Source organism: Diabrotica undecimpunctata, chromosome 2 (assembly GCF_040954645.1).
Source record: "Diabrotica undecimpunctata isolate CICGRU chromosome 2, icDiaUnde3, whole genome shotgun sequence".
In the NCBI taxonomy this organism is placed as follows: domain Eukaryota; kingdom Metazoa; phylum Arthropoda; class Insecta; order Coleoptera; family Chrysomelidae; genus Diabrotica; species Diabrotica undecimpunctata.
Window position 1 is genome coordinate 1663741 of NC_092804.1, and position 14342 is coordinate 1678082.

At 32.6% G+C, this 14342-nt stretch overlaps 2 protein-coding genes across 5 annotated transcripts in view; both read left to right on the top strand.

Annotated features, from left to right (window-relative positions):
• LOC140434040 (uncharacterized) overlaps positions 1-14342 on the top strand; it is an 83143-nt gene that overhangs the window by 44538 nt on the left and 24263 nt on the right. Inside the window, exon 1 of one of the 4 annotated variants that reach the window (XM_072522029.1) lies at positions 10879-11814. The exons of 2 other annotated variants lie outside the window; for them this stretch is intronic. In XM_072522029.1, the coding sequence (XP_072378130.1) occupies positions 10894-11814 (921 nt within the window). In that variant the 5' untranslated portion in view covers positions 10879-10893. Of the gene's footprint in view, positions 1-10878; positions 11815-13269; positions 14243-14342 lie in introns of those variants that run through there. One more of the 4 variants, XM_072522030.1, reaches the window with a different exon arrangement.
• On the top strand, positions 7789-8825 carry LOC140435048 (uncharacterized). The gene has a single exon (XM_072523736.1). The coding sequence runs from the start codon at positions 7845-7847 to the stop codon at positions 8823-8825; it is 981 nt and encodes a 326-aa protein (XP_072379837.1). The 5' UTR covers positions 7789-7844.

The following is a 14342-nucleotide window of genomic DNA, read 5'->3' on the forward strand; positions in this document are numbered from 1 at the left end:
AGAATAGCGGTTGGTACAGAAGTACATCTAGCCTTCATCGACCTAGAAAAGGCGTATATTACAGTTCCAAGACTTAAATTGTGGCAAGCTTAACAACAACTCGACATTAGTCCATACCTTTTAGGAATAATCACAGAAGTATACAGGGATAACACTACTTATTTAAAAATCAGATATAGACTATCAGAGCCAATAAAAGAAACTAAAGGACTAAAACAAGGATGCAGTATGCCACCCTTACTGTTTAATTTATATATTGAGGCAGCCCTCTAAAATTGGAAAAACCACTGCCAGGGAATGGGAATCCCCATAGGAAATGACGTACTGTTCTCCCTAAACTTTGCGGATGACCAAGTCATCCTAGCTCAAGATTCTTATGATCTATAATTTATGATAAAGTGTCTATAGAGAGAATATTTAAAATGGGGGTTACAAGTCAGCATGAAGAAAACAGAATATTTACTTAATTATCAGTTCAGATGCAAGGTTTGAAGTGTTGATAGACGAGGACGTGAAAATCAAACAAGTGAAAAAATTTAAATATTTAGATCCACTCATTGCTAAGAACGGCTTGGGAGAAACCGAAATTAAACACGAAGTAATCAGGGACGTAAAATTGTAGGATGTCTGAACTTCTTATGGTGGGATCACCACATTTCCAAAAGGAACAAAAAAAGAATAGGGCAAACCATGGTTGAATCAGTTCTTTGTTCTATGGCTCTGAAGTATGGACAATTAATGCAGACCTGAAGAGAAGATTGTTGACAGTTGAAATGGATTATTTGAGAAGAAGTGCTAGAATATCAAGGCAGGAAAGGAAGACTAACGAATCTATAAGAAATAACATGAATGCTACAGAAACGGTCATTGACAGAATAGAAAGAAGAGGTTCAAAATGGTTTGGACATCAATTGAGAATGTCTGACAAACGTTGGCCCCAAAAACTTCACAAATCGAAGCCCCCTGGAAGAAAAAAAAGAGGTAGACCTCGACGCTCTTGAAATGAAGGAATTAGAAGAGCGATGGAATCGACAGGTTTGGAGGAGGAGCATGCCTTGCACCGGGAGGATTCCCGGAGGAGAACGGGAATACGGCGATAGCCGTCTTCAAAATGTATTGTATTTACAAGTTCGATTAATGTCAAACGTCAATAACCTTATTTTAACCTTCAATTTTGGCTTATTCCCATTAAAATAGTAATTACTTTAAAATGCCACAAGAAAATAGCTTCAGAACAATAGATAAGATATAGTTAAGAGAAGGGAGTGTTCCAAAAATGTCGTCAGCCTTACAGTGGCCATCCCACTTTCGGAGTACGGTACGTGTGACAGTCAACTGCGCATAAGTAAGAGAGGGTGGTTTTAGTTGGTAGGTAGGATAATAGATACCTGAATCTTTGGAACTGCTATCTTTAGTACTTTAAATTAAACTAAAACCCAAATTGTAGGGACTCAACATGGAGGTAGCATAAAAAAATTTCAAAACCCCCCCCTAAGACAAATTCTGGGTGCGCCACTGCTTCACTAAACATTAAAATTGCTTCACATTAAATTTGTCTACTAATCTACGAGGTGGTGCCATTTTGATTGTTTTAACTTTTGAATACTATAAATTTACAGGTTACCACTAAAGCTCACCAAATCTCAAGTTCTTGTTAATATTCTTTACAATTAACAGTGCTAATTGCTTGGTTTTTAACACAGTTGTCAAAAACTAGACACGCCAACTAGATTATTTAAAAAATTGTTCTGACTACGATATGTTTTAACGACACAAAAGTATTTATTCTGCAAAAAAATAATTCGATATAAACGTTCAAGAATAAAAATTAAATAAATTTTGTTATACCGAATGTCCCATATTAAAGCAAAACCAGTATACCTACTTGTGTATTGTTGTATCGCAGAGTGTATCTCCAAACAATAAATCGTTATTAACAAACAGATGCTTAAAGTTAAAGTAAAGTTTGATAGATTTTAGAAATCTTCTTTTCAAACCCTTTCCAACGAACTATCGCACCACCCCCATTGCTGTTTAAAAAATCTGAGGGGGTAGCTGTCAAGTGAAGGGGATGAAAGGGGTGACAATTTTTTTATGTTATAAAATACCTCTATTAAAATAAAAATTGACGGGTCCGAGCGTTTTTCATCTTTGACTTAAATAACGGAGTTCACTAGGGGAGGTAAGACTTAATATCCACACTGTATGTACTTATTGCATTAAAATTAACCTTTATTTGGGTAAATCCTTAAAGTTTGGAAATCTATAATCTAAGGATAAATCGTTATTTATCATTAATATCTTATAAATCACTAATGTTAAGGTTATAGTTAATTGGTTAAAAGAATAATAAAAACAATGGGGCGGGATTGTAAGGTAGATATACAGGCACTTTCAGTTAATATTTTGATCAGTAAGAATTCACTCGTCCTTCAGTTTTTTGAGACGAAGTAAAATCGAAAATGAACTGTGTAACATGTAGTGACAAGTGAATAGAACTATTAGGGATAAGAAAAAGCAATATTATTTTTATTTTTTATATTATTTCAGTCATACATAAATTATATTTACCTATGAAATATAAAGAGTTATTGTAAAAGCTTGTATTAAAAAAAAACCTTCATAAAAGGCATCTTTATTCAAAAATTGCCCTTTCGAGTTACATCGCAGAACGTTTTCGGACTAATAAGTTCATCATCAGTACAGTTATCTAAAATAAGTCAACACTTTAATGAAAGCAAACATAAATATAACAATTATGTAATTAATAGATTCGACCATTACTTGATGGAAGTAATTTTATCTAACAATAAAATACTGAAAACTTTTGTTTTAAAAACTTTCACAATTTTTATTATAATTAATTATCACTACAGCTGTTTCGGCAGAGTGCCTTTCTCAATTGAGCTGGATGTTTTAGATTAGTATAACGTTAATATATGATGAAAATAAGAAGACTACAGAAGGTCTACAGACTTATTCAATTTAGTACTATAATAAATAATTAGAGGAGCCAAGATTCAAACAAGTGGCACAATTCTAAACAAAGCACAACGGTGCATAGATTTCGCAGATGACTTAATATTTCGGATACGGCCAAGAATACAACTTTGAAGCTAGAAAATATGGCCTGACTATAAATCAAGAAAAAAACAGGTATATGGAAATGAGATGGGAAAATACAGAAGAAAATAAATGGATTACACTAAGGGCAAATGAGAGCATAAATTTGAGAAGGTAACAGAATTTGAGTACCTTGGAATAACAGTTACAAATAAAGGAGGAAAAAAAAGAGAAATGTATAAGAGAGAAATGTAGATCAAAAAAATCAGAATTTTTGGGAAGGAAAATCTTTAGAAAAGTTCTTGGTGGTATGAAGGTAGCTAACGCGAAATTGCACAGAAGAACAAGCCAGAAGCTAATAAAGATAATTGTAGAAGAAACCCAAAATATCATAGCAAATTAGATACAGACGGTCAGATGTTTGGGATATATTTCACGAAGCTAAAAGAAAGAAACGTTCTTTCTTTTAGCTTCAAGAAGAAAAGAAGAAGGAGACCACAAACAATGTGGTTTGATACCGTTTATACCAACATAGAGGAAATGGAAACAAGCGACTGGAAAAAACAAGTAAAAGACCGTAAAAAGTGGAAAAAACTAGTACACACTATTGAAGCCAATAGCCTCTAAGGCCTATAGGGATGTATATTTATATCCTGATTTATTTTTATTACTATCGTTGTCTTTATTTCCTATATATGTAGTATTCCCATTCATTTTACCTGTGACACTGTATCAAATGCATTTTCTAAATCCATAGAATACGCAAAAATACCTTTCGTATAAGCACGACACTTTTCAACAGAAAGTCCAGCGCAAATAGTTCTATCTCCTTCGAATTGTCATACAGCCCAAATCGAGCCTTGGTCTTCTCCAAATTATGCCTTCAAACTTTCCGGTCCCGCGCCATTCTTCTCCAGATTCTCACGTCTAGCAAATTTTGCGCATCCGCTACCACTTATTCCTGTCACCTTTTCCATCGCCTTCCTTTTGGTCTTACATTTAACTATCTAGGGCTCTTTTTGACAATCTTTTGATCTCCATTCTTACTACATGACCAGCCTATTGAAGTCGCTGAAGTTTAACGAATTCTGAGATCGATGCCTCTTTGAACAGTTATTAGAGTTTATGGTTGTACCTGAATCTCCATACTCCGTTTTCGTAAATGAATCCAACGATTTTCCTTAAAACATTTCTTTTGAAGACTTCCAGCTTTTAATTTGTGTCTTCTGTCGTCACCCATGTCTTGCATTTATAATATACTATTGGTCTGATAATAGTTTTGTAGACCCTGATTTTCCATCTTCAGTGTGTATTTTTGGAGCGGAACACATGGATGAGTGCAAAGTAAGCTTTGTTTTCCTTTAAATTTCTGGTTCTTCTGCTCCATTCATATTTAATGCCACTCCCAGATGTATGAAACTTTCTACAGTTTTAAAATCGTCCCCAAATTCAACTGTGCGTTTGTTTTCCCTTGCTCTTGACTGTACTAGTCTTTTTTTGTCTTTTGAATATTTATTTCTAGTCCGGTGTCTTGTGTTCCTGTTTTTAATTGTAAATATATTTCAGCCGCCTCTTCTGTTCTGCGAGACATAATGCTAATGTCATCGACATGGACGTCAATCTGTACCTATTGATTTATTTGTTACGAGATTACCTCTTCCTATATTCAGCGATCTTATCACATATTCGAGAGTCAGATTAAATAGTGTCGGTGCTAGCCCATCTCCTTGTTTAATCCTTTGACTATTGAAAAATTCTCAGTGAGCTCATTTTGTACTCTGATAGTTGCTGTTGACGAGTACATTGTTGCTTTTACTAGCTGGATGTAGTTTTGGGGGATGTTAAAGCTATGAAATATTTTATGTAACTTTTGTCTATTAATTGAGTCGTAGGCTTGTTTGAAATCTATGGAAATGTTATGGACATCAGTGTCGTATATTTCCACAATTGATTTTGAATTTGTTTCACTGCGAGTAGCTGATCAGTTGTAAATCTTCCTTGTCTGAAACTGATTTGATATTCCCCGACAATATTTTCAGTTATTCGTTGGAGTCGTTTGTTTAGTATGTAAGTTAAAACTTTGTACGCTGTGCAGAGAGGATTATGCGGCGATAATTTTCGCATTTTGGTGTATCCTCTTTTTCATATATTAAGCATATAATCCCGGATTTCCAGTCACTAGGGATCTTTTCATCGGTCCAAATCTTGTTCATAAGCATATTCATGTGTCCTACTGTGTATTTGCCACCTAATTTATATAGTGCAAAGTTGTCAATATCTGGAACCTTGTTATTCTTTTGTGCTCGTATTGCTTGTTTTACCCATTTCATCGTCGAAGGTATTTAGCTGGTAGCAAATAAAACAATGACTTAAGTAATAATATTTATTCAACATAAAAAAATAATATTTAAGTAGCAAAAACAACCCTGCGTAATGCTTTACATTAAATAAATTTAGAAGTGATACTTATGGCATCGATGGATGACTTGCTTCTTAATATATGTGGCCTCCAGATTATGTGGTTAGGTCCTCCAGAGCATGTGGTAAGGCCCTACTGACAGCTGCAGTTATTTCATAATATTCCATAAATATATTATATAAATTTCCAGAAATATCCCATAAAATTTCCAATTAACCCAATAAATTCTCCAATAAACTAGAATATAAGAACAGCTTAGAGAGACATCAAAGGGGTTTAATTTCCTTGCCAATTATTTTATCAAAATTACAATTAAACAAATAGCAGATGGCAAACATAAAATGAAATAAAATTACTATTAAACTTAGTCAAATTTTGTTAGATTTTTACATGCATAGAATTGAAAACGTGGTTTTGAAAGAAGTAAGGCTATAAATATTGAAAATGCTGTCAGAATTATAGAATATAGATTATACTGAAAGTACTCACACCAAGAGATTTCTGCACACCATAAAATGAAACTTATAATAATTCCTACCTTCTTTTTCAATGATAGACAAAAAATAATATCCCAACATGTTAGAAAGCTGATTGACAGAAAATAAGTGGGAGACTGCAATGAAGTTAGCACAGATGTCATAGGACGTATTCCTATGATGGAATTAGCTCTTCTGTCAACATAGAACAGAATATTTAGTCTACCGGACAGAAAGAGAGAGAACGAATATTTATTCTACGGGACAAAAAGAGATAGAGGGCGAATATTTATTCTACCAAACAGAAAGAGAGAGAGATGGCGCCAACTACTTTTTAAAGAAAAAATAGTAAAAAAGAAACTGAAGGTAAAGGAATTATTCTTGCTGCGTTAATAACTTTTGTTTTAATTTCTTAACAATGTTCTTCGATGCCTAGACTGCCTGTATTTGTCATTGTTTGTGTTATTGCTCCCATAGGTTTGTTTGACATCTTGTCTAAATTTTTGTATATCTAGTTGTTCTGTTGTTTGTTCCTGTCTGTCCCTCCTGTTTCTCTGAATTCTGCATCTATATTTTATCTGTACTAGGAGATGGTCAGATTGTCAGCATGCTCCTCTTTGGCTCTTCGCATCTCGTATGCTTGTTGCGGCCGTTTTTGTCTATCAAGACATGAACAATTTTCCGATGTTTTGATAGAGTGAATATTTACCAATGGTTCCTAAAAGAAAAGTTATTTGCCTATTTGAGCATACATATCTCCTAGTACAATCTTGATGTCATTTCTCGGTGAGCTCTCGTATACTTTCTCTAGCTGTTCGTAAAAATCTTTTATTTCCATGATATGTTGTTTGTTGGGCAATGTATGTTAATGATTGAGAGGTTAAAAATTTTTGTTTTTATTCTTAGTTTACATATTCTCTCATTCGCTGCTGTAAAATTCTAATACCACACTTTTCATCTTATTGTCCACTATGAAGGCTATTCAGAACTTTTTTCCGCTATATTTTCCGCTATATAGTATTATAGTTCTTCTTTAGTTCCAAGAAAATTTCAAAAACTCACCTGCGTATGTTCATAAATAACTTCGCATTTGTATCCCATTCTGCTGCGAAGTATTTTTGTGAAAATCTTCTTACTTTATGTTTTTAGAAATTGCGACAAATTTGGATCGAAGCCACTCTGAGAGAACTAGCCAGGCATTGTATACTATATTAAAAAGTTTTACTCTTCTACCTCTTTTACGTTTTCTTCATGTACAAGTCTTAACAACTCAATTGGTGTTTCATCTGGGCCAACCGATTTTTCAGTTTTTTATATTTTTTTATCACATGTTCCACCTCCGATTTCATGATTTCTGAACCGTCAATACAGTCTCGATAAAGTAAAACTTCATTAATTCTGTCGTCACTGAAAAGTTCTGATACATATGTTTTTCAATCTTTTTTTATATATTGTTTATCAATAATAATTTTGTTATTACTTTCAACCAGTACAGATAAAACTTTTGTTTATATTCCGCTTATCTTTTTTACTTTTTAAGCGTGTTAAAAAAGACGACCCCGTATTTGTACGATCTACTCTAACAACTGTTCGTCTTATCAGTGATGAATATTGAGCCTTTTAGATCGCTAGTTCGACCATAAAAAGCTTTTTAAACCTTTTATCTCCAATCATCAAATTCACAAGAATTTTGATTATTGTTTTATAGTATTTGTATTAATCCATTTAATAATACAAGCTCATGATCATATGGCACGCAAGTACTGTGTAAATAATAAAATAAAGTGCTTTTGGTAATCTTTTTATCAAATATAATGTAGTAAACTAGTTTCTCTACTAGAGAATATCGGTGTTCTAAGGGTGATTGGTGGTAAAATATTATAGATATGCCTTATTTTTATTGGTATTTTCGACCATGGGCAATCCTACTAAGTCTAATTGGAACCTTTCCTTTGACAAACATCTTCAAATCTGATCCAACGATGTTAAGGTTCCGATTCTTCAGTTTATCGCATTTATATTCTATTTTACTATTCGTAAGCTTCAATTCTGTTCATATTAAATACGGTATACTCGTTTTCCACGCAAATTCGGCAACCCAAAGATGTTTCCAGTTGGTTGTGTTTTTAACCTCGATAAGAGCTTTTTTTGCCCTTCTTACATTTTTTAAAACATCACAAAAATCTCCAACTTTAATAAAATTGTTGCATTCTTATGATCAGCAGAAACAGGATTTTGTGATAGACAAAGACGAACGCAAGATAAAAAGAGTTTTTGTTTGGACGGTTTTTCCAATCCTTATATCCATTTGTTTTTTTAATAATTTTGCTCTTCATACCTCTAGAATTGCCCAAGATGTTTTACCAGCAGATATACAGAATTCATCAGCTGGAAAAGCAGCAGTGACTTCTTTAGCTCTTCTATCTATGTGGTACATTTTCCCGAATTTTCTCTATATTTACCTTTGCAGTAGGATAGCGTACAACTTCTCACAACTGAATCAGTCTCTTAAGATTAAAGTTTTCTCGGAAGACTACAGACTTCAAGAAAAAATATGTGCAGATTATGAGGTTATAGAAAGATATCGTTATTTACATAACATGCTTTCTGAATGTGTACATTCGCTCGGATACATTTATGGTTATTTTCTGGCGGGAGAAATGGCTGCTGTGATAGCTGTAATTGTTATTAACTTTGCTGTGGCTATTATAGTAGAGTATAATGGTGTTAATTTAATAATAAATTGTTGTCAGTCTGTATTGCTTATGCTAATAGTGATATCGACAACACACAAACTGAAGGAAGAGGTAGGTGAAATAATTTTTTTATACAATACATTCAACCAACTTATATCTCTAAACGATTAATGGAATTCGCAGAAAACGATTAATGGCATTAGTTGTAGTGAAAGGCACGGTAAACTGCACTGGAGTTCTCCATAATCTTTTTAATTACTTACTTTGTTAGGTATAATTTTAAATATTATTGTTTATTTGGCTAATAATGAATGTATAAAAATAATGGTTAACCTGCTGTACAATGATTTTGTAAATGAGATTCTAATAGTGTACTTACTGATTATTTAAATTTATAAATCATCATCATCGTCACTAAATTCACTACCGCTATCATTATGTAAATCTATAATCACTGGATTAATTTCACTAATTTTATTTTCCCGGATCCACCACTCTTCTATTAATTTTTCACATTTACTTATAATTTTGGCCCAAATTTTTGGAGTTGCAGATTTAAGAGCTGCTTCACTGCTGTGTTATATGTGTGATAGTTCACTCAGACGAGGTTAAACTCAAGCCATTTAACAAACATATCTATATTTATGTTTTCATGGTAATCAGTAGATTTTGATTTTAAAGAAAAATCAAATCTGCGTTTTCTATAAAGTCTTCTTTCTTTCCTATATAAAGAATAAGATGTCTTTTGCCTTCGCTATCTGTGTGTTTTATTGATTTTATGCTGTCGTCTTGCCAAATTCTTTAAATTCCACCCTTTGCGAATATCCATGTCTCATCTAAGTATACAAATGTTGCATTTTCAGATTTAAATCTAGTTTATTCTCTCAAAATTTAATTCTTTTGTGAATTACACTACTCCTTTCGCATAAAAGTAACCTATTATTTTCTTTTTTGAATTTAAATCCTAAATTTCTCAACACTTTCCAAAGGGTAAACCTCTTAATTTCAGAAACTTGTCTTTCTCTTATTTTGGCCAGTAAAGTATTTAAACTGACATGTTGATTGTTTTCACTCATTCGATACAAAATATTACGAAATTCAAATTTTTCTCCATCAGATAAGTCAATGCTCCTAGAATGTTTACGAGTTGTTTTCTTGTATTCGTGATACTCAGTCACAGTAAGATCCTCTTGAGAATCTCTGACAATATTCACTACAGTTTTTAGCTAACTTTCACTTATCCCGACTGCTTCACAAACGCGTTAATTTATACATAATAATGTCTTTAAAGGGCCACCATTATCTCTTTTCATGGTAAAGTATTTATGCAAATTTGTAATTAATTCATCAATATCCAACTTACGTCTAGGCATGATGCCCACTTGAAACTATATTTTCCGTTATATAGTTTTATAGTTCTTCTCTACTTCCAAGTAAATTTCAAAAACTCACCTGCGTATGTTCATAAATGACTTCGCATTTGTGTCTGATTCTGCTGCGAAGTATTCTCGTGAAAATCTTCTTAGTTTATGTTTTTAGAAATTGCGACAAATTTGGATTGAAGCCAGTCTAGGAGAACTAGCCAGGCATTGTATACTATATTAAAAAGTTTTACTCTTCTACCTTTTTTACGTTTTCTTCATGTACAAGTCTTAACAACTCAATTGGTGTTTCATCTGGGCCAACCGATTTTTTAGGTTTTTGTATTTTTTTATCACATGTTCCACCTCCGATTTCATGATTTCTGAACCGTCAATACAGTCTCGATAAAGTAAAATTTCTGATACATATGTTTTTCAATCTTTTTTTATATATTTTTATCAGTAATAATTTTGTTATTACTTTCAACCAGTACAGATAAAACTTTTGTTTATATTCCGCTTATTTTTTTTTATTTTTTTCACTTATCAGTGATGAATATTGAGCCTTTTAGATCTGAGCTGGTCCGACCATAAATGGCGTTTTGCTGTTAAATTTTATGTATTGTTATGAATGGAAAGCTTTTTAAATCTTTTATCTCAAATCATCAAATTCACAAGAATTTTTATTATTGTTTTATAGTTTTTATATTAATCCATTTAATAATACAAGCTCATGATCATATGGCACGCAAGTACTGTGTAAATAATAAAATAAAGTGCTTTTGGTAATCTGTTTATCGAATATAATTTAGTAAACTAGTTTCTCTACTAGAGCAAATCGGTGTTCTAAGGTTTATTGGTGGTAAAATATTACAGACATGCCTCATTTTTATTGGTATTTTCGACCATGGGCAATCCTACTAAGTCTAATTGGGATCTTTCCTTTGACAAACATTTTCAAATCCGATCCAACGATGTTAAGGTTCCGATTCTTCAGTTTATCGCATTTATATTCTATTTTACTATTCGTAAGCTTCAATTTTGTTTATATTAAATACGGTATACTCATTTTCGTGGCAAACTCGGCAACCCAAAAATGTTTCCAGTTGGTTGTGTTTTTAACCTCGATAAGAGCTTTATTTGCTGTTCTTACATTTCTTAGAACATCAAAAAGATCTCCAACTTTAATAAAATTGTTGCATTCTTATGATCAGCAGAAACATGATTTTGTGATAGACAAAGACGAACGCAAGATAAAAAGAGTTTTTGTTTGGACAGTTTTTCCAATCCTTATATCCATCTGTTTTTTTAATAATTTTGTTCTTTATACCTCTAGAATTGCCCAAGATGTTTTACCGGCAGACATACAGGATTCACCAACTGGAAAAGCAGCGGTGAATTCTTTCGGCTTCCTATCTATATGGTACATTTTCCCGAATTCTCTCTATATTTACCTTTGCAGTAGGATAGCGTACAACTTCTCACAACTGAATCAGTCTCTTAAGATTAAAGTTTTCTCGGAAGACTACAGCCTTCAAGAAAAAATATGTGCAGATTATGAGGTTATAGAAAGGTATCGGTATTTACATAACATGCTTTCTGAATGTGTACATTCGCTCGAATACATTTATGGTTTTTTTCTGGCCGGAGAAATGGCTGCTGTGATAGCTGTAATTGTTATTAACTTTGCTGTGGCTATTATAGTAGAGTATAATAGTGTTAATTTAATAATAAATTGTTGTCAGTCTGTATTGCTTATGCTAATAGTGATATCGACAACACACAAACTGAAGGAAGAGGTAGGTGAAATAATTTTTTTATACAATACATTCAACCAACTTATATCTCTAAACGATTAATGGAATTCGCAGAAAACGATTAATGGCATTCGTTGTAGTGAAAGGCATGGTAAACTGCACTGGAGTTCTTCATAATCTTTTTAATTACTTACTTTGTTAGGTATAATTTTAAATATTATTGTTTATTTGGCTTATAATGAATGTATAAAAATAATGGTTAATCTGCTGTACAATGATTTTGTAAATGAGATTCTAATAGTGTACTTACTGATTATTTAAATTTATAAATCATCATCATCGTCACTAAATTCACTACCGCTATCATTATGTAAATCTATAATTACTGGACTAATTTCACTAATTTGATTTTTTTGGATCCACCACTCTTCTATTAATTTTTCACATTTACTTATTATTTTGGCCCAAATTTTTGGAGTTGCAGTTTTAAGAGCTGCTTGCTACATTTCCCTAACTGCATCGTCACACATAATACATTTTACATATACCTCAGATGTATTCGATGGTATTAAACTGACAGTGGTACAGCAGTAATCGTAGTACTTGATGTGCATAGCTTGATACAAATTGGTCAACTATATAAACTGTTGGTTTTTCATTACGTTTTGATATTTCCAGTAACTCTGATTTAAGGGCGTATTCCGGAAAATTAATATTATTTTTAACTAATTTTTTATGCTCGGTACGTTCCAAGACTGTTTTGGTTGTTTCCCCAAAATCTCTGAATGGTGAGGTACATTATCCAAAACTGTAACTGATAGTTCACTCAGACGAGGTTAAACTCAAGCCATTTAACAAACATATCTGTATTTATGTTTTCATGGTAATCAGTAGATTTTGATTTTAAAGAAAAATCAAATCTGCGTTTTCTATAAAGTCTTCTTTCTTTCCTGTATAAAGAATGAGGTGTCTTTTGCCTTCGCTATCTGTGTGTTTTATTAATTTTATGCTGTCGTCTTGCCAAATTCTTTTAATTCCACCCTTTGCGAATATCCATGTCTCATCTAAATATACGAATGTTGCATTTTCAGATTTACGTCTAGTTTATTGTCATAAAAATTTAATTCTTTTGTGAATTACCCTACTCCTCTCGCATTAAAGTAACCTATTATTTTCTTTTTTGAATTTATATCCTAAATCTCCTAACACTTTCCAGAGGCTAGTCTTTCTCTTATTTTGACCAAAACTGACATGTTGATTGGTATTGAAAATGTAGCAGTAAAGTCGAATTCTTATCTACGTATCTTCTTAAACATTTTATTTCAAACACGACCTTCAGTCTGCATCAACATTACAAGATTTTTAAATATTGTTTTATAATATTTATAATAATCCAAGCACTCAACCATATGGCACGTAATTATTGTGCAAATAATCATATTAAGTGGTTTTGATAATCAGTTTTTTATATACCATTACCCGATATTTATTGTCTAATACAAGAAAGTAGTGATAATGTTCTAAGAGTGATTGGTGGTAAAAAATTACACAGATGGCTTACTTTTATTGGTATTTTAGACCATGGGCAATTCTACTCAGCATACTCGGCATCTTCCCCTTAAAACACATCTTCAAATCAGATCCAACGATGTTAACGTTCCGTTTTTTCAGTTTGGCCCATCTGTACTCTCTTTTCCTGTTTGGAAGCTTCAATTTTATAACAATTAAATATGGCACGATTGTTTTTGAGGCAAGTTCAGCCACCCAAAGATGTCTTCAGATAGTTGTATTTTTAACTAACATAAGAGCGTTTTTTGCTCTTGTAACTTTCATTAAGACAGCAAAAAGATCTCCAACTTTAATAAAATTGTTGCATTCCTATGATGAGCAAAAACAGGACTTTGTGTTAATAAGCGAATGCAAAATAAAAAAATTTTTGTTATGGACTGTTTTTCCGATGGTTTTATCCAGCTTATTATTTGCTGTATTTGCTATGTCTACATGTACAATTGCCCAAGGCATTTTAAGAATAGATATACAGGAATCTCATACTGGAAAAGCTGCAGCAGCTTCTTTCGGTTTACTATCTATATGGTACATATTTCCAAATTCGGTTTATGTTTACCTATGTAGCAGGATATCTTACAATTTCTCACAACTGAATCGATCTCTTAAGAATAAAGTTTTCTCGGACGATTATGAACTTCAACAAGAAGCTTGTACAAGTTATGAGGTTATAGAAAGATACCGTTATTTGCATAATATGCTTTCTGAATGTGTACATTCTCTCGAATACATTTATGGTTATTTTCTGGCGGGGGAAATGGTTGCTGTGGTAGTTTTAATTGTTATTAATATTTCTGTGGCAATTATAGTGGACTATAATAGTATTAACTTACTAATATATTGTTGCCATTCTACGTTTCTTGTACTAGTGATGATATTGGCAACACACAAATTGAAGGAGGAGGTAAGTTTATAAGAAACTAGTGATTTTGCTCGTCACTATGGGACGGGGATCCAATCAAATGCACCTACAATCACTCCACTTAATTTTTTCTGTCTTCCTA